The 16,878-nt window shown below is 52.7% G+C and overlaps 2 protein-coding genes across 7 annotated transcripts in view; one reads left to right on the forward strand and one right to left on the reverse strand.

Annotated features, from left to right (window-relative positions):
- NOC2L (NOC2 like nucleolar associated transcriptional repressor) overlaps positions 1–12,148 on the forward strand; it is a 33,761-nt gene extending 21,613 nt beyond the window's left edge. The window contains exons 16-20 of one of the 2 annotated variants that reach the window (XM_048967876.1): positions 3,065–3,178; positions 5,799–5,934; positions 9,034–9,177; positions 10,765–10,941; positions 11,961–12,148. In XM_048967876.1, coding sequence (XP_048823833.1) covers positions 3,065–3,178; positions 5,799–5,934; positions 9,034–9,177; positions 10,765–10,895 — 525 coding nt within the window. In that variant the 3' untranslated portion in view covers positions 10,896–10,941; positions 11,961–12,148. Of the gene's footprint in view, positions 1–3,064; positions 3,179–5,798; positions 5,935–9,033; positions 9,178–10,764 lie in introns of both variants that reach the window. The other variant, XM_048967875.1, reaches the window with a different exon arrangement.
- Positions 12,149–12,511: 363 nt separating this feature from the next.
- The window catches only part of SAMD11 (sterile alpha motif domain containing 11), a 118,701-nt gene continuing 114,334 nt past the window's right edge, over positions 12,512–16,878 (reverse strand). For 4 of the 5 annotated variants that reach the window (XM_048967870.1, XM_048967872.1, XM_048967873.1 and 1 more), the window contains 3 exons: positions 16,178–16,302; positions 15,171–15,281; positions 12,512–13,702 (listed from right to left, as the gene is read on the reverse strand). In XM_048967870.1, coding sequence (XP_048823827.1) covers positions 13,454–13,702; positions 15,171–15,281; positions 16,178–16,302 — 485 coding nt within the window. In that variant the 3' untranslated portion in view covers positions 12,512–13,453. Of the gene's footprint in view, positions 14,054–14,087; positions 15,282–16,177; positions 16,303–16,878 lie in introns of all 5 variants that reach the window. The other variant, XR_007380858.1, reaches the window with a different exon arrangement.

Consider the following 16,878-nt stretch of genomic DNA (forward strand, 5'->3'; position numbering starts at 1 on the left):
GTGGCTGGGGTGATGCTACAGACCTCCTCTTACCTTAGGAAATGAACTGTTGGCCATCTGACTAACAGGTCGAGAGATGCTGTCCTCCTGAATCAAAACTGGCATTGCTAGGGGTGTTATCTGCTTTCCTTAGTCCTTTGGGGACCTGCTGTCATGCTCAGCTGAAATTGGGGCCCTGTGTCAATTAAGCCCTGTTAGCGAAGCTCTGTTTGCTTTGCATTTGTATTTATTCAGCACAGTGCCCTCTGCAAGCCTGGTAGCAGGTGAACTGTGTGTGTGAGAGAAAGTGGTGGCTCTGATTCTTCCTTGGCAAGCAGGAGAGAGGTGAAAATATCTGCATCTGGGAGGTTGTTGATGGGATCAGTGATGGCTCTTTGGCCATGTGGTATCACTGGATATCACTGCTAACAGGTGGAAACGGAGCAGAGCTGTGCTGCAGACTAATTCATCTTCGGACACGCAGGGGCAGTAACTGCAGGAAAATTATCCTTTGAAATCCTGCCATATCAATGCCTGGACACAGCAGTGTTGTTCTGGGATTAAGGGGCTGATAGAACTGGTTTGAAGAGATGAAATAGTCTTGGGTTCTGTAAACGCATTTCTGGCTGGGGCTGCTTTGCCAGAGGAATTATTTCCCGTCTGGAGCAAAGTGGTTAGGGTTTTGTTTTGTGTTTTTTTTGCAGACAGACAGTGCTGTGACCACCCACCCACACTGCAGAGGTAGAGATTTCAGCCCCCAGGGCTCTTTGTGGAATGATGGGCTGGGGAAGATCGTGGCTTAGAAAAAAAAACCCAAGGGTTTCCAACCACTCTACCACACAGTCTGCTTTTCCCAGCAGCTCTAGCTGCAGCCCCTGTTTTAAGAATGGATTATTTTAACATCTTGCTGCCTGCACAGCTCCTGGCTGATGCTGGTGCACCTGCTTGCCCAGGAGCATCGCAGCACGGGTCTAACAGGGCTGGTCCCAGTGGGGCAGCTGCAAGCAGCCTGCCTCTGGGAAAGGGGTTAATGAGGGAAAGCAGGTTGAGGTTTGCCCAGCCTGGTGGGACACTGCCTCTCCTGCAGTTTAAGGGGTACAGCAGCAATGCAAAGTGCTGCTTAGAGAGGATGCCTGGATTGCTAGTGCAAAATGTATTTCTGCATCGTGTCATTGCCTTGTGAGAGGAGGAAGCCTTTCTTCTCTTTGGGTTAATGGGCTCCCAGTGCTCTCGGGAGCAAAGCAAACAGCCTGCTCAGTGCTTCTTTAGCATAGAGGATCCTGGCTTATCTCTGTGCCTGGGGACAAGCTCTGTGGCTCATGGCCACGCACTTTCCCCCCTGCTCCTTTGCAAATAGATGGTGTAGATTTCCAAGAAGGACCAAAACTCTCATAGAGACTGGGCTTCCCAGAACGGCTTGGGCTGTCCCTCGTAATCTGAGCTGAGTTTGCCAGGCTGTCTCCAGCGTATGCAGGACACTGGCATTTCTGCAGGAGTAAATGCTGCCAGAAAAGGGAAGGGAGGAGGAAGCATGAGGAGGGAAAAGAGGGAGGCCAGAATTATTTGCGTGTCCCCCTTGCCAGCAAGAGCAATTGAAAGCAAGTGCTCTCCGGTGTTCCCATCCATGCATTTGTGCTGCTCCACTCCAAGGAGCAGAGCCCAGATTCTGAGCTGATTCTTGCAAGCAGCATCCTGAAATGTGACATGCAGAGAAAAAAGTTGAAGCGAGCCTCATCTATGTGTGTGGAGGGCAATGATGTTATATTTGTGCAGTCTTGGTCCCTGCTGGATGTCCCATAGCAGTACAGTGATGCAGAGGCAGACAAAGAAGGAGAATTGCAAATGGTTGAGGTTGGTTGGGTGGCATCCACTCTCCAGACTCCTGTTGAAGTGTGCAGACTAGAAAGATAGTAATGTTTCAGTGGCTTTTCTCTTTTTTTTTCTTTCAATCTCTGCATGCAGCCCACTCTGAAACCAAAAGAGCTGTCTCAGACAGAACAAATAGACATCTGGCTTCCTTGAGAAGAGCCTTTCTCAGAAGCTGTCCATACCGAGCAGCATCAACAAATGGCCTGATTACAGCTGGCAGCCTGATAGCAGCCTGATCTATAAGTGGGGTGACTTTGTACTGCTCAGGAATCCCTCCCTGTGCAATGTGGAGCTGTGCTGTCTGCCTGCCGGCGTCTGCAGCGGAGCTGCTGGAGCCAGCGGTGCACCAGCCCTGCCTGGATGCTCTTTATGGACCTGTATTAAGCCTCTCCCATTGCTCATCCCCTTTTTCTTCCACCTGTTAAATTCCTGCTTGCATATCACGTCTCTGTTGCTGCACGAGGTGGACTTTTTGCAGTGGGATAGAGCAAAACCTCTGGGCACTGTGGTAACCCACGTAACAGGTACAGCTCCACGTGGATTTGAAACTGTCAAAAAGCATGTGAACACTTGGATTTGGAATGCTGCCCCCAACCTCTTTCAGCACTAACATTCCTAACAATTAAAGCCTGAAAGAGTTTTTAACCATCTCGTTGGCTTCCCAGTATTTGTGGTGTTTGCACCTCCACATCCTCCCAGCTTGGACAGAGGAAACAAGTTCAGCATTTCTTCCTTCTCTGCTCTCCCATGGTTGGGATGGGTCCAAGTCCCTGCAAGGAAATGTCTGTTTCAAAAATAAACACTTGGCTGTAGAACAGTGGGAAGAGGCAATCAAACTTCTTTTGTACTTAGATCTTGTAAATGCTTGCATGAGGTTTTTCTGAATTAAAACCAAGAGCTGAGCAGGCGATCAAATGCTCCCATCGAGAGGGCAGGGGATGGATTTTGTCCTGATAGATTCTCTGAGCTGTGCCTTTGATTCTCTTTGGAGAGCTGTCAGTCACACCACTGTGGCTGTCAGCCACTCAGTGGTGGCTGTTGTGGCTGCCTGAATTCACACTCAGTCCTGCTTGCAGCCTTAGCCATGACTGCCAGCCTCCTACCCTGAGTGCAGTTTGGGAGAGGCTCTTCAACTCTTCACTCCCTGCATTTGCCAAGGTTGTATCGCAGAGCTGCTTTAAAACCTTCCCTAAATTATCACCCTCTCTGTCCACAGGAGCAATGGGAGAAGCAGGTCAGAGAGGAGGGGACACCTCTGACCAAGTACTACGCCCAGTGGAAGAAGCTAAGAGAGAAGGAGATACAACTGGAAATCACCGGCAAAGAAAGAGTAAGACCAAAACACCTTCCTTACTGCACATCACCTGTAACTATGGCAGGGGGAGAGCCATGTCCTGGCAGCAGTGCCTGTGTGCCCTGCCTGTACCCTGCTAGCTTGCCCAAGTTAATAGAGCGTGGTTGAAGGAGTGCCAGGGTGAACTTGTCTCTGTCCCTGTTCAGGCTCGTGCTGCGTGACCGTTGGAGAGGTGGGACCTGCTGTCTGCACAGAGGTGCCCAGCCTGCCATTTCTTTTATCTTCTGCCAAAAGGAAGGCTCTGTATCCACTCCTGCACAGTCTGTGTGCAGGAGGTGGGGGTGGGAGCTGTGCTTACATTAGGAGTCTGAAGGAAAGCTGTCTCGATGCTAATGCAATGAAAGTGGCTGAGCTAGGCTGCTTGGCCAGGGAGCAGGAAATAGATGTAATTGGTGTCTCCAGCGTATGGTGGGGAACAATTAAAATAATCGATGGGACATGAGCATGACTGGCTTTGAGCCAGGTCCCAGAGTGCAGCAGAAGACGTGGGAGATCCTGGAAGCGCTCAGTGCTCTGTGCTGAGATAAGGGCAGGAGGCTGAGGTTCCCTGGGGTAACTGGAGGGCTGTTGCTTTGGCATAGCGTGGCTCAGGAGGATGACTTCAGAAACCAGGGGAAGTCTCAAGGGCAGTGATGGGGACTTGTTCCCTGCTGGAGAAAGTGGGCTGAACGGATCAACTGCAGAGAGAGAGATTTTGGAGTTAGCTTTCAGATGGGCCTGTGGCTGCCTGACATCTTTGCTTGGTGAATGGGGCTGTTGTCTCTCTCGGTGGGGACTGCTAGCTTAATGATGCAGCATTGTGAGCCCCAGCAGGAGAGTGAACACCATGAGGCCCATTAGGGCTGGGAAAATCCATGTCCCATTAGCAGCCATTGGGGGGAAAAAATAATAACAGGAAAAAAAAATCAGCCTGGCTCTCAGCTGCCATGAGCTGCAGCTTGCCTTGTGTAACAGTGCCGACCCTGTCTGTCCATTTGCTTTTCCCAATGGTTTTTAATGGGATGCAGACTAATCAGCTTCGTGAGACTCAGCAGATAGTAACCTTCTATCTGGGAATTAAAAGACTGACCTCCAAATTACCTGATTACTGCTGCTGGGTGCTGAGCACAGGCTGTGTCTGTGAGCTGGGGCTCAGCACAAGTCCTCATTCCCTTGCTTTGGGATGGCTCCACAGCTGGGAGGGATTTCTGGGGCCTTTATTTTGAGGTGCCCAGCCTGAACAGTTGCAGCCCTGCTTACAAACCTGTGTGATGTGTCGAAGGAATGCATGAGGGGTCACCGTGAGACCTTGGGTGATTTTTGCATTTCATTTGCTGCTGCTGCTGCAGAGAGCTGTGACCAGGGCTGTGGAAAACAGGGCTCACAACAGGGACCTGGGCAGTTGTCAGATCTGCTTTTTCCCTTCTGTTGGCTGTTCCTTGTGCAGGGACTGAGACACTTCCAACCCCAGCTCTGTCCTGGTTGGGCAGTGCCAGGCTCCTGTCTCGCTGCTGCAGGAGAGCAGTGGCAGCTGGCTATGGGGTGCCATCAGGGCAGGAGCTTGGTGCTTTGCTCCCCTCTCTGTCCACCTTCTGACTTCCCATCCTGGTGCTGCAGATGATTGCCTGTAAGTACTCAGCTCCCACAATCAATATTGCTCAGCTGGGGACCATAACCATGAAACAGGTCGGGAGAAATTGCTGGAATTGGCTGCAGGAACAAATGCACAGCTCCTTCCCCTTCCCAGAGGGCTGCTTTTGTGGATGGAGTGTGCCTGTCCCAATGGGGAAGCTCCTGGCAGGGCTGGGGAGGGCAGTGGGCAGAGAGGAGTGCATGGAGGGCTGATGGGTGGGAGAGCAAATGAGTTATTACTTGTAGGGCGAATGTTTCCAAGCAAGCTAATGTGTGCTAATGCATGAGTGCTTCCCAGGAGGTGTGCAGCCAGGCACAGGCAGCGGGCAGCTGATGTTCAGAGTGCACTTGGGATTTAATTTGCATTCTGATTATCTTCGCCCTGCTGGCCTGAGCCCTGGCAAGTAAATCCTCCCCCTAATCCCCCTCTGGAGAGGTGTAAAGAGCGGTGAGGTGGTGTCAATTGCAAGTACTTAATGGCATTGATATTGGCTGTGCCTGCAGCGGTGAGGCTTGGCCCACTGATCTCCATCGGGGCCAGCAACAGGGTGAGCCTGGTGCAGACAGACCCTTCAGCACCTTACCACTGAGCTGTGCTGAGTGTGAAGCCAAAAAAACAGTGCTGCTATGGCTGCCACAGCTTTTGGCATCGGTGGAATATGTCAGAGATGACCAGAACAGCCTGCATGACTTGCATTCCAGAGCTCTGGGACAGCCAGCTTGTCAGGGGTGTCCTGGTGAAAAGCCAAGGTGCCAGCAGTGGGCTGCCCTTTAGCAAATGTAGTGTAGTGCATAAAGATCAGGGGGCAGTGGTGCTCTGCGTGTGTTGTTCACCTTGGCAATGGGCTCACAGATCTGTCTGCTGGTTGGCAGCAGGCAGACCAACTGCTCTCACAGGGCAGAGCCAAGTTCATGTGTCGTGCATTTTATGTTCAGAAGTACAAACTAAAGTTGTTCTCACTGTTGGTTTTGTTGTTTCTTCCAGCTTGAAGATTTGAACTTCCCAGAAATTAAACGCAAGAAACTAGATGAAAGGAAGGAGGAAGATAAGAAGGAATTCAAGGACCTGTTTGAGCTGGACACAGACTCTGATGAGGAGAACGTTGGATTCCCCATAAAAGGTACAGCTCTAGGGCTGGGCTGGCCTCCTTGTCCAGCTTTGTCTGTAATGTGGGGCAGTATAGCTGACCTGGGACAAGAAGTGTTTGCTGTCTGTTGCACAGAGGGTGGAGATGCAGAAATCCATCTTCTGTTAGGGTAAGAATGTTGTTCTACCTGATGGCATGCTTGGTCTCCACTCTGTAAGTCACTGCAAACAGTAACTGCTGTAGGGGCTGGCTACCAGAGCAATCATTGATGGGAGAATGGTCATCCTCTCCTTGTGTGCACTTCTGATGCCTTTATTGCTCAATTCATGACGTTGAAGGTTTTCCTGAGGAAGTCTGAACGCTCCAGAGATGGAGTGGTGTCTCTCACTGGCTGTGACCACGAGGGGGCCACAGTAAATTGTGGAACCTGAAAAAGTTCACCTCGAGGCTTGAGAAAAACTTCTTTGTCACTGGGGAAAGTTTGGGCTATTGCAAGTCTAACCAATGTGTTATCATTTATGTAGAAGGGAGGCTTGCAGGAATGTGAGATTTTCTTGTTTAGAGATTTGATCTGCAGATAGAGTCTTGTGTGTGGCACACATGAGGTGTGAGCATCAGTCATGAGATTAGCACAGAAGTAATGCATGTTGGCTCCCTCACAGGGTGCTGTGATACAGGAGGAAGAAGCAGTCAGAAAACTGACCTTGCTGAGGCTGAGGTTGGTGTGTTTTTGTAGGATGAGGTCCTGTGCAGCAGCACACAAAGCTGTGTTTGGAGTTCTTACTGGAAAGAGCCAGTTCTGGAGTCCTGGGGACCTGTAGATCTCTGCAGAGGAGTTACTGAGAGGTCTCACTGGCTTACCTTGTGGCTTGAGCTCTGCAATGTCAGCACCAGCACTGCTGATTAATCTGGGGGCTTTCTAAGTGAATGAAGAGGGCGATGGAGCTGTGCCAGTGAGCTCAGACCAAACTCCTAACCCTCTGAAGGGGACTTTCATACAGGTTTGCCTGCTCAGGGTCGCAGCATTGCGCTCCTAACCAGGCAGTGCTGCCTTGTTCTGGTTGCTTTATTTTGGTCTGCGTCTGGCTGGAAGCTGCATGGGGATGAGTGAACAGCAACGTGAAAGGAAGGAGAGCAATGAGTTTTCAATCATTTCTTAATCTGGTGGATCTGAGGGGAGATTCCCCTTGCCCTCACCTTATGCTCTGTGCAGGTGGAGCTGAACGGACCCCCCCAGAGAGGCAGGAATGGTGCCCCTTTGGAGCAGAGAAAGCACTGGGCAGGCCAGAGTCACTTGGTTGGCTCTGCAAGGTGTGAAGAGAAAGGAGTTTGCACCTTTTAGGAACCACCAAGCAGGCAAGGGTGGAAGGAGCCCTGCGGTGGGGAGGAAAGCGTGGATTTGATCAATGTGTGTCACCAAGGAGGTGGGGGAGCTCCTGCATTCCTCTCATTTCCCAGCTGACAGCTCTCCAGGGGGGGAGGCGGCCGCTCCTGGAGATTATTAATGGCTGGGAAAGAGGTGTGGGCAGCCTGGTGGTGCAGCAATTAAAGCGAGGAGGCAGCGTGCAGTGAGCCAGCCCAGCCGTCTGCGTTAGGTGCCGGTGTGCTGCTAATGAACTCAAACGGCTTTCTTCATTTATTCCTCACGTAATCATATTACATCAATTTAATGCCAGGCCGGTGGGGGCCGGGGGTGTGGAAAGAGAGCTTAGTTCTATTCTTGTTTCCTAGCAGAATAATCACAGCAGAATTCCTGCTGCATGCAGGGTCCAGGGAAGGAGATACGCAATCCTAAGGAGCAGGGAGCTCGAGCCTGACAGGTGTGCTCCTACCTAAGGCTCAACTTCTGCCTGCAGAATGCACCAGGACCTGCGTGCATGATACAAAAGGAGACGTGCTCCGAGCTCAGGGTGTGCAGGAACAGCCCGGCTCCACTCCCTGCCCACAGCTGCTCTCTCTGCGTGCTCCCAGCCGAGCTGTCGGCGCTGCCGCCGGCCCTGCCTGATGGATGAGCGCGCGCCGCTGCCGGAGCTCTCAGGTGCCCATCAATATGCTCGGCGCCGGCAGCAGCGCTGCCATCCATCTCCTCAGCTCTCTGCATGGCTGCCCGGGAGGCTCCTGCTGTGAGATGTGGCTGTGGCTGCCCCTGGGGCCGCGGCGCTGACGGATGGCGGCGAGCGGCGAGCTGGCAGCCAGCTTATGGATGGTTCCATGGCCAGCCTGGCTGGATCGGCTGCTGGGAAGGGAGGATAAGGCAAAAAAAAAACCAACAAAAGAGATGCCAAAATGAGAAGGATGTGCACCAGTTTCTTAGCAGAGAGACTGACTGATGCGTGGGTAAATGGCAATTTTGGATGCAGGGGAATGGAGGTTGCAGCAGTGAGCTGGGCTTAGCTTGGGGCTGAAAGGAGGTGAGCAGAGGCTGTGGTTGTGCTCTCCCTGTGCAGGATGCCTTTGCCATTTAGACACGTGGTGATTCAGTGCTCGGGGGCAGTCTGATCCAGAGGCTCTGAGGTGCTTCTCTGCCCAGGCCGTGCACCCAGAGGCTCTTGGTGCTGCTTTCCTGACTGCTTTGGACCTGGTTAGGAGGGGATTTGCAGTGATAGCTGGTTCTGGACCTTTCTGTTGTGACTTTTGGAGGGAATGAAGCTCAGAGGGTTTATAAGGATGCCCTGAACCATGCAGCCCATGTCTGCAGTTGTGTATAGCAGCTGAGGGATGGAGGCTGTACACTATTGCTCCCAGGATCCAGTCCTTCTCTTGGCCCAGCTTCATGACTTGTGCTTTTGCTAAGTCTGTTCAGCAGCCCCATTTCTCCTCATTGTGCTCTGCTGTCCATCTCCCTCTCTTAGCACTCACAGCTCCCTGAGCAGTGCAGGAAGGTGTTTTCCTGGCCATCTCAAATGCCTATTTGTGGATGAATTCCAGCCAGAGGCCTCTGAAATGCTGTGCATCATTCTCTGGGCTGTAGTGTGAAGGCCTTTGGGCAGCACACCAGCAAGAGCAGTGCAGTGAGGTTCCCTCCAGCACGGGGAGGTGAACGTTGGGGTGTTGGTGATGTGCCCTTTGTGTGTGCTTCCTGCTCTTGTGCTCCTCTTTGTGTTTGCATTGACAAAGTACAAATACTTACAGGGAAAGCCAAAGGCAAGGTGGCATCAGACGACAGCTCAGAAGGCAGCAGCAAGGAGGACTATGGCGAGGATGATGAGGATGAAGAGGGAGAGTATGAAATCGAGGAGGACGAGGAAGATTTAGAGGAAGACAGTGACTCAGATGGTGAGTAGTGCACCTGGGCAAAGGGAAAAGGAATTATTGATGGCCGGAGGCTGGTCTGTATCCTGGGGTCTTTCCTACAAAGGAGCTGTCTTCTCTGTTCTTGCTCTGCTGCTGTTTTGAGCTGCGGGGTGTCAGGAGGGCTTCTCTCATACACACTGTGTGGACAGGGAGACCTGTCAGTTCTGTGCTCACACTGAGAGCTAAAGGGTTAAGGGCTTTGCAGCCCCTGCTCTAACAAGCCACCAGCCCCTTTCATCTCCGTGCAGGGGCCTCATGCAGAGAGGCTCAAACAAATGCTTGAAGTAGAGCCCACCCCAGCAGGCTTTGCTTGAAGGCTCCCCGTGGGTTACTTGTGCAGGGGAGTGTGGTGGGGGTACCTCACCTTTCCTTTGAGCAGTGCCAGGGGCACGAGGGGCTGCACAGGGGTAGCCCTTAGCAGTTGCTCCTCCCATGATAGGTCAGCTAGGAGATGTTGGCCAAGCCTTGCATTCATCTGTTCTTATTTTTTTTAACACTGTAGGTAAGCAGTGCAGGCTCTGCAAGAAGCAGCTTTGTTCCATGCTTGGTCCTGCTTGCTTCTCCCAGTGTGTAGTGTTGGTGTGGTGCTGGGCCAGCAACTCTGTGCCATCCCTGCCTCCTGCACAGAGCTGCAGCCAGCTCAGAGCCTTCTCTGTGCCCAGCAGCACAGTAACCACGTTCAGCTCCTGCCTGCCCCTGCCAACTCGCTGCGAGCTGAGCAGACGAGAGTGGGGGCTGCCAGGGCTCTGCTGCTCTGCTCTTTTCTGGATGGGTTTATCTTCACCATCACTTTGAGCCTGGGTGTCAGAGGACCAAGCCTCTGCGCCACTGCATGCCTTTGGGTGTCATGTGTGGTTGTGGGGAGCAGCCACAGAAGCTCCTGTGGTGCTGTCTTTCTTTACCAGTTTGGGGGGCGACGAGAGCAGGAAGGGGGAAAGAGTCCAAGTGAGAGCAGAACCTGATTTCATGTGGCAGATGGCTGTGGCTTGGCATGCACAGCCCACCCTCAGAGCCCAGAATAGATGGGTATTTGGTGCATGTTCTGACAACGTCAAAGGATGGAGAGAGCATTTTCCCTCTCTGTTCTTGGCATGTGCAGATGAGCTTAGTGTAGGGGGAGCAGGAACTCTTGGTCCTCCCTTCTTTCACCCATGGTGGCTGCTTTTTTCCCTCTTGGCTGTGCTCTCACTGGCTGAACACCCATGGGTGGCAGCAGGGCATTGCTCAGGGTGGATGGATGGGTCCTCCAGGCCTTCAGCTCCATGCTGAGCATCCCTGCCCTGCTTTTCCACAAAGCACACAGGTCTGGTGGTGTAGCAGGGAAGAGCTCCAGCAGGTCAGAGCCTGTGAGACCAGAGGTAGGAACAGGCACAGCAGTGACTTTGCTCTCCTATCTCCCCCAGTACTCCGAGCCAGCACTGTACATCACCCTGCAGTACTCTCCTACTGTTATCTGGGAGCTGCAGCAACACTGATAAATTAATGAGTGTCTGGCATTAATTAATGATGAGTTGCCTCCACCTGCCTCAGTACAGCAGGATTTACACCTCTCCCTCCTTCCACCCCCAGAGGAAGACAAGGCAGCCCCACGGGGCTCACAGAGGAGCAGCCCCCAGGCGCTGTCACGTTCCGACCTCGAGCAGCTGGCCCAGGGCGAGGAGGATGTGGTGGAAGATTTGGCTTTCTCCGATGATGACTGAGCCCTCCCCGACCCTGCAGCCCCCCTGGCTGGTTCTCCAGGAGGCGGTAAGCTCTTGGGGCAGGAGGTGCTGCCCACGAGGACTGTTTTGCAGTGAGGCGCGGCGCTGAAGCTGCTTGGACTTTTGCAGGTTTTTCGACCCATGTTTTTTTTGGTAATGTTCTGTGGTCACATCAAAGCCAGTCAAACTGGTGTAGGTAATAAAAAAGCCCGCATTAAAATCTGGTTTAAGTAACACAGGGGTCAGTTTCAGCTCCTGCTGGAGCAGCTGACCAAGTGGGAAGGACAAGCTCTTGGCACGAGGACCTCCTCTCTGCTCATCCAACCACCCCTGGGCTCTGGGGTTGTCTCCAGACCCTTCCCCCAAGGGCTGTCAGGGGTCGTGTAGAGCATTTAGAGCTTTCTATCACTGCAAGTGGAAGCCATTTATCAGCAGCATTGGAATCATTAGATCCATCTGCCACGCTGGCTTTATGTATACTGAAGAAATCCACCTTAAGGAACAAAGGGCTATGGGAGGACGCAAAGGGAAGGGCTGAAAAGTAGGATGGAGTAGGAAAAACTAAATCTAATAGTGTAAGGAAATACACAAGTGTCCTATAGCCCCATGCTAAGTGAGAAGTCAGTGCCTGCAGATGTGACTGAGCCCTGCCTTCCTCCACACTGCTGCTCCCCAAAATTACTGCACAGGTAAACAGGCAATTGCTGCAGTCATACAGCAGCGTGGGCCGTTTGCTTCTGCTTTATTCTGAGCTCACAGTGTCTTTTTGGAGAGGCAGAAACAGGAACAGAAAGGGTGTATTTTTTTTCCAACTGCACCGACAATAATTATCAGCCTCAGAGTCCCAGAAGGGGGGGGGGGGAGGAAGTTTCCTCCAAAATTAATAATTTATTGTTATATTTACAGCTCCCTCTGCGGGGGCAGAGCACCTGCTGCTTTACTGGGGCTTCAGGGCTGAGGCTCTGTACCTCTGATGGCAGGGACACAAAGGAGCCTGGGATGGAAACTTTGGGGCCCTGCCTTCAAGACAAACACATTCACTTACCTTTACTTCTTGTAAGGTAGCTGGGCACGGTGCTTATTGCCTCCACTTCGCAGTGGCAACAGCACAGCACACAGCAAGGAAAGCATACAGCCATGCCAGGGGCTCAGGAGGCCAGGTACTGTTTGTAAACGGAGTGGTGTCCTTTTTTATTCAAACTGATTGCTGGAAAGCATCTTTTTTTATTGTGATGTGATGGATAATGACAAGGGGGGGGGGGGGGGGGGAGTTGGGTTTTTTTGTTGTTTTTTTTTTCTTTTTTCTCTTTTTTACAATATAAAGAAGCTAATGTACCACCAAGCTATTGGGTAAGAAAAAAAAAAAGATGGCAGCACGTGCAAGGTTTCAACAAAACAAAAAGAGGAGAGGGAAGGAGACAGAGAGAGAATAAGAAGTACCACATGTGATTGTTTGTGATTGTTGCTCACAACTGTACAGGTCACAGGAGGTTGCCCCCAGGAGTTACCATTGCATTCACAGTAGTCAAAGCTCTGCCTGCTGTTGTTGCCCCCCCAGCATCCCCCCCCCCCCCCCCCTTTCTGGGGGCACACAGGGACCTCTGTCCCATGGTCTGCAGCAGGCCTGAATGTGCAACGACAGCCACCTCTGTAACAAGGCTTGAAAAAGAACAGGAATCCTACAAACCAACCAACAACCAAAAAAACCCCAAAGGTGTATAAATGAGTCCGCAGTACATGTGACTGGGGGATGGGGGGTTAACCCTGAACTCCCCCATTGAGCACACACTCATTTCTTCCTTAGAGCTCAAGCAAATCCAGCTCTGCAAGGCTGGGCAGAGTCCAGCAGTGTTTGCATGGGCAGCCCCACACCGCCTGTGCCGTACCATCCACACCAGAGTAAACATGGACCACAAACTTGCCTTTTTTTCTTCTTTTTTTTTTCCTTTTTCCTTATTTTTGTGTGTGTGTTTGTGTAACTCGTTGTCTTGTCTTTGGTATTGTTTGCAAAAGTTCACTAGAGATGCATAGACACCTGAATGGAGGAACTGGGCACAGTTTCCAGGGCAGAGGAGGAGATCCGTGGGAAGGGGGGGAGCTCTGTTGGTGATGGATGTTGTGGCTCAGCAGCGCTGAGTCCTGATGGAGGAGCAGTGCCAGTCCCCCCCCCAGTGCCTGGAAGCTCCTCGAAGGCAAAAAGCATTCCCAACAATCACAGCTCTGCTTTCCCAGTGCGTGAGAAGGCGAAGGGAACGGTACCACAGCCCTCCAGCACCGCCTCCCTTCTCTTCTTCACTTGGCCTTGTCTCAATACATCTTTGGATCGTTTATTCCTTCCCTTTTGACAGGTTTTTTTTTTACTGTTTTGTTTTTTTCTTTTTCCTTTTTAAGCCAAAAAAAAAAAAAGCAAAACGCATCCCAGAAAAATAACAACAGCAAATCAAACCCTCCTTCCTCTTTGCTCCTCCGTCTCACGCTGCCCAGGGAGGCTCTCCTGCTCCCCAAAAACCTTCCATTCGTTCGACCCATCCTTCAGTTCCAGGAGCAGCTGGGAGCTGTTAGGATGGTGGTTTGGTGGTGTCGCTGAGCCCAGCCCCAATGGCCGGGTTCCCATTCTCCTGCTTGGGGGAGATGCGGCTGGCGGAAGGCAGAGCGCTGCTGAATGGGGAGGAGACGCTGCCCGTGGATGAGGGCCGCAGCTCAGCTGGAGGAAGGTCCCTCTCTGGTGGCCTGAGCCCTGGGGGCTGCAGGGGGAAAGCCATGGGGAATCCAGCCATGTAGAGCACCCTGCCCACTCGCTTGGCCACCTGTTGGAAAGGGAGGAGCGTTAAATGCAAGGGTTGCGTTTTCCTGCTGCTTGTTTTGTGCCTGTTCGATAAAGGGAAGCTCGCGGCACGGCCCTGAACCAAAGTCCACACTGCAGTGCTCAGGTCTTGCTGTCCCATGAAGGGTTTGTGGAAACATGGAGAACCTGCAGCCTGCTTACCTGGCCAGGTGAGGGGAACCAGGAGCCCCTGTACATGGCCAGATAAGGGGAATGTGGACCCCATGTACATAGCCATGTCTCAGGGGAACCAGATGCCCGTGTCCCTGGCCAAGTAAGGGGAAGCTGGAGCTCATGTACCTGGCCAAGTAAGGGGAAGCTGGAGCTCATGTACCTGGCCAAGTAAGGGGAAGCTAGAGCCCCTGTACCTGGCCAAGTAAGGGGAAGCTGGAGCCCATGTACCTGGCCAGGTGAGGCTGCAGTGCTGGCGGTAGTAGTGGTGACAACAGGTCCTGCTGCCCTCCTACCGGGGCTCCTTGCTGCCTGCAGCTTCCCTTTGAGCTGGCTGAAGGATACCAGCCTGGTAGCTGTCACTGCAGGCAGCACTGGGCCAATGGAACCCTTCTGCTCTCCTCCTGCTCACCCCAGACCTACCAGGAAGGCTACAGCACGGTCCGTGCCCACTTCTGCACAGCAGGACCAACTCTAAGAGGAAGAGGGGGAAAAAAAAAAAGAAAGAGTCTGGCTATGGGGTGCACAGGAAGCCATGAGCCTGCAGCCTCTCCCTTCCCGCAGCCGCTCTTGCCTCCCAGCAAGGGCCAAAGGCCTCCCAACTTCCCAGCACCTACACAGCTGGTTCACATTTGAGCTTAAACAAAAACACAGGCATGTGCTCCAACCAGACAACTGGGGCATTATTCAGTTAGCAGCATCGGGACGCTGCTCCCCCCCCTCGCTCCCCATGCCTTATTATAGAACTTTAAACACTATTGATTAAATTGAAGCAGGGTTTCTCTAGCTTCAGCCCGTATCTCACATTCTCCCCTACCAAATCCAATCTCGGTATGTCTGTGAGCTATTTGGCATCCACTGTTTTTTAAGAAACATAAGAGTTTTATTTCCTGCTGAATTGACCCACGGGGAACAATTGCCCACAGAACCTTTTTATTAGACTCCTCATAAACAGTGAGGGCTGTAGGGAAAGTAGTAAACTCACCATTATTGTTTTACCATCATACAACAAATGCACAGCTCGTGGGTTAGGGAAACCCTGTGTGAGCAGTGCCTGCATGCAAGCTGCCATCCCAGCTACCAGCTACCAGCATGGCACCCTCTGGGGATGGCACCCTGTGTGTTGTGTCCTCTGCAGCCAGCTCCCCATTGGCAGTTAATGGAAGGCAATGAGAAGCTCATCAGGTAGATAGGTGAGCTTGTGGGGTGTTTTGGAGGCCGGAATGAGCCTGCTTGAAACCAGACTGAACGACCGAGTGCAGCTGGGGAAGTGGCCCTACCTGTGAGCGTATCTTCAGTGCTGGCCCCAGCTTCAGCCCCATGTTGTTCAGCAGGTGCTCCTCTGTCAGCAAGGGCAGGGTCTCACCATCAATGGCCTGCTCACGGAATACCTGCAGGGAATGGAGCAGGAGCCGGGCTCAGCACAGAGCAGCAGCACTGCAGGCCATTATCCATGCACGAGACACAGGAGGAAAGCATCTCCACTCTGACAACCCCTGGGGTCACTCCTACTGTTTGGAGAAAGCGGAGCCATCTGGCTTGTAAAGCACAGCAGCCTTCAGTGGGCACACGCAGCCCTCACCCTGCTGGCTGATAAAAAAGCAACTCCACAGAACGCATTCTAATGCACCCAGCCTTGCTCAACTGTGCCATCTGAATGCATTTTTAAACCTGCCCCATCTATCTCCGTGGGCAAGGTGATGCAGGAGTTCTGTGCTGTGAAGGGCTGCACACATGGGCTTATTGCTCCTTCAAACTAAGCAAGCCAGGTTCTGGGCCACGTCAATCCCATGCCCATTGTGTTGGGTTTGTTGGGTTCTTGCACCCCCTGGCCTTTTCCCACACGAGCATCCCAATCCCACAGCCTCCTCTGCAGGGGTTTGGCATGGCACTGCCATCACCCAGCAGCACAGCGAGGGCAGCTTTCCACTCCCTGTCAGATTGCAGGCAGTGTTTTTTATCGCTGGGCTCCACAAGCAAAACTGCTTATGACTGCAGTGTGTGTTTCTGCTCTCTGACCCTGCGAAACTTAATATGCCCGTTTCCTTCCTCCGAAGACAGCGCGGCCAGGAGCCAGCAGCCTCCCTCCCTCAGTGCTAAAACCCAAACCAAGCAAAGCAGCCGTCCTCCCCAGCTGTCCCACGGGTGCTCAGCCACCATGGGGACAAAGCTACGTATTGTTGCTGAAGCCTCATCTGCCCACGATGCCCAAGCAAAGCTGCCAAGAGCCGAGCTGTGTGCCCCCAGGGATGGTGGCACGGATGGCATCCCCAGCACAGGGCATTACCTGAGTGTACTCAGTGCAGCCCGCCAGGTTGGACACGAAGCTGCACACGTCCTCCACCGTCCATTTGCTGATGTCCTCCAGTGCTGGGCTCTCATCGCCATCCAGAAAGAGACCTCCCATAGTGCCTGGGTCAGGGGTGGGAGGGAGGGGTGGGGAAAGGCACATAAATCATTAAAATCCCACACGGGCAACAGCCAGCCTGCAATCTGAATATTTTTCTCCAGCCACACATTCATCTTTAATGACCTGTCAATTAAAGCGTTGGGCAGGGTCAATTCATAGCTTCTTCCTCCTGGAGGTCCCCAGCTTAGCAAGGGGGGCAGGGAAAGGAAAAATCCTAGCTAATGCATTGCATGTGTGCAATGTGCTTCAGCTGCAGGGAAGAGATGGGGGGGAAGGGAGCAAAGAGAGGGGGGGGAAAAAGGGGAAAAAGGCACAGAACCCAGAGAAGCAGCAGCTCAGTGCCTGGACTGGGGGCTGTCCCCTGCTCCAGCCCTGCTCTGCTGTGCTGGCAGCTCGCACAATGATAACAAATAGGCAGCGGGCAGCTCGGAGGGATGCACCTTCTGTTCTAATAATGACATGTCACCGGGTGCTGCCGGCCCGGAGGATGCGAGAAGGGCAGCGTTGTTCCCTGCCAAGCCTCTGTCTGCCTCGGTGATAAATGATGGGCCGACGGAGCGGTAATGGATTGTGGAGCA

This window comes from Lagopus muta, chromosome 21, assembly GCF_023343835.1.
Source record: "Lagopus muta isolate bLagMut1 chromosome 21, bLagMut1 primary, whole genome shotgun sequence".
In the NCBI taxonomy this organism is placed as follows: Eukaryota; Metazoa; Chordata; class Aves; order Galliformes; family Phasianidae; genus Lagopus; species Lagopus muta.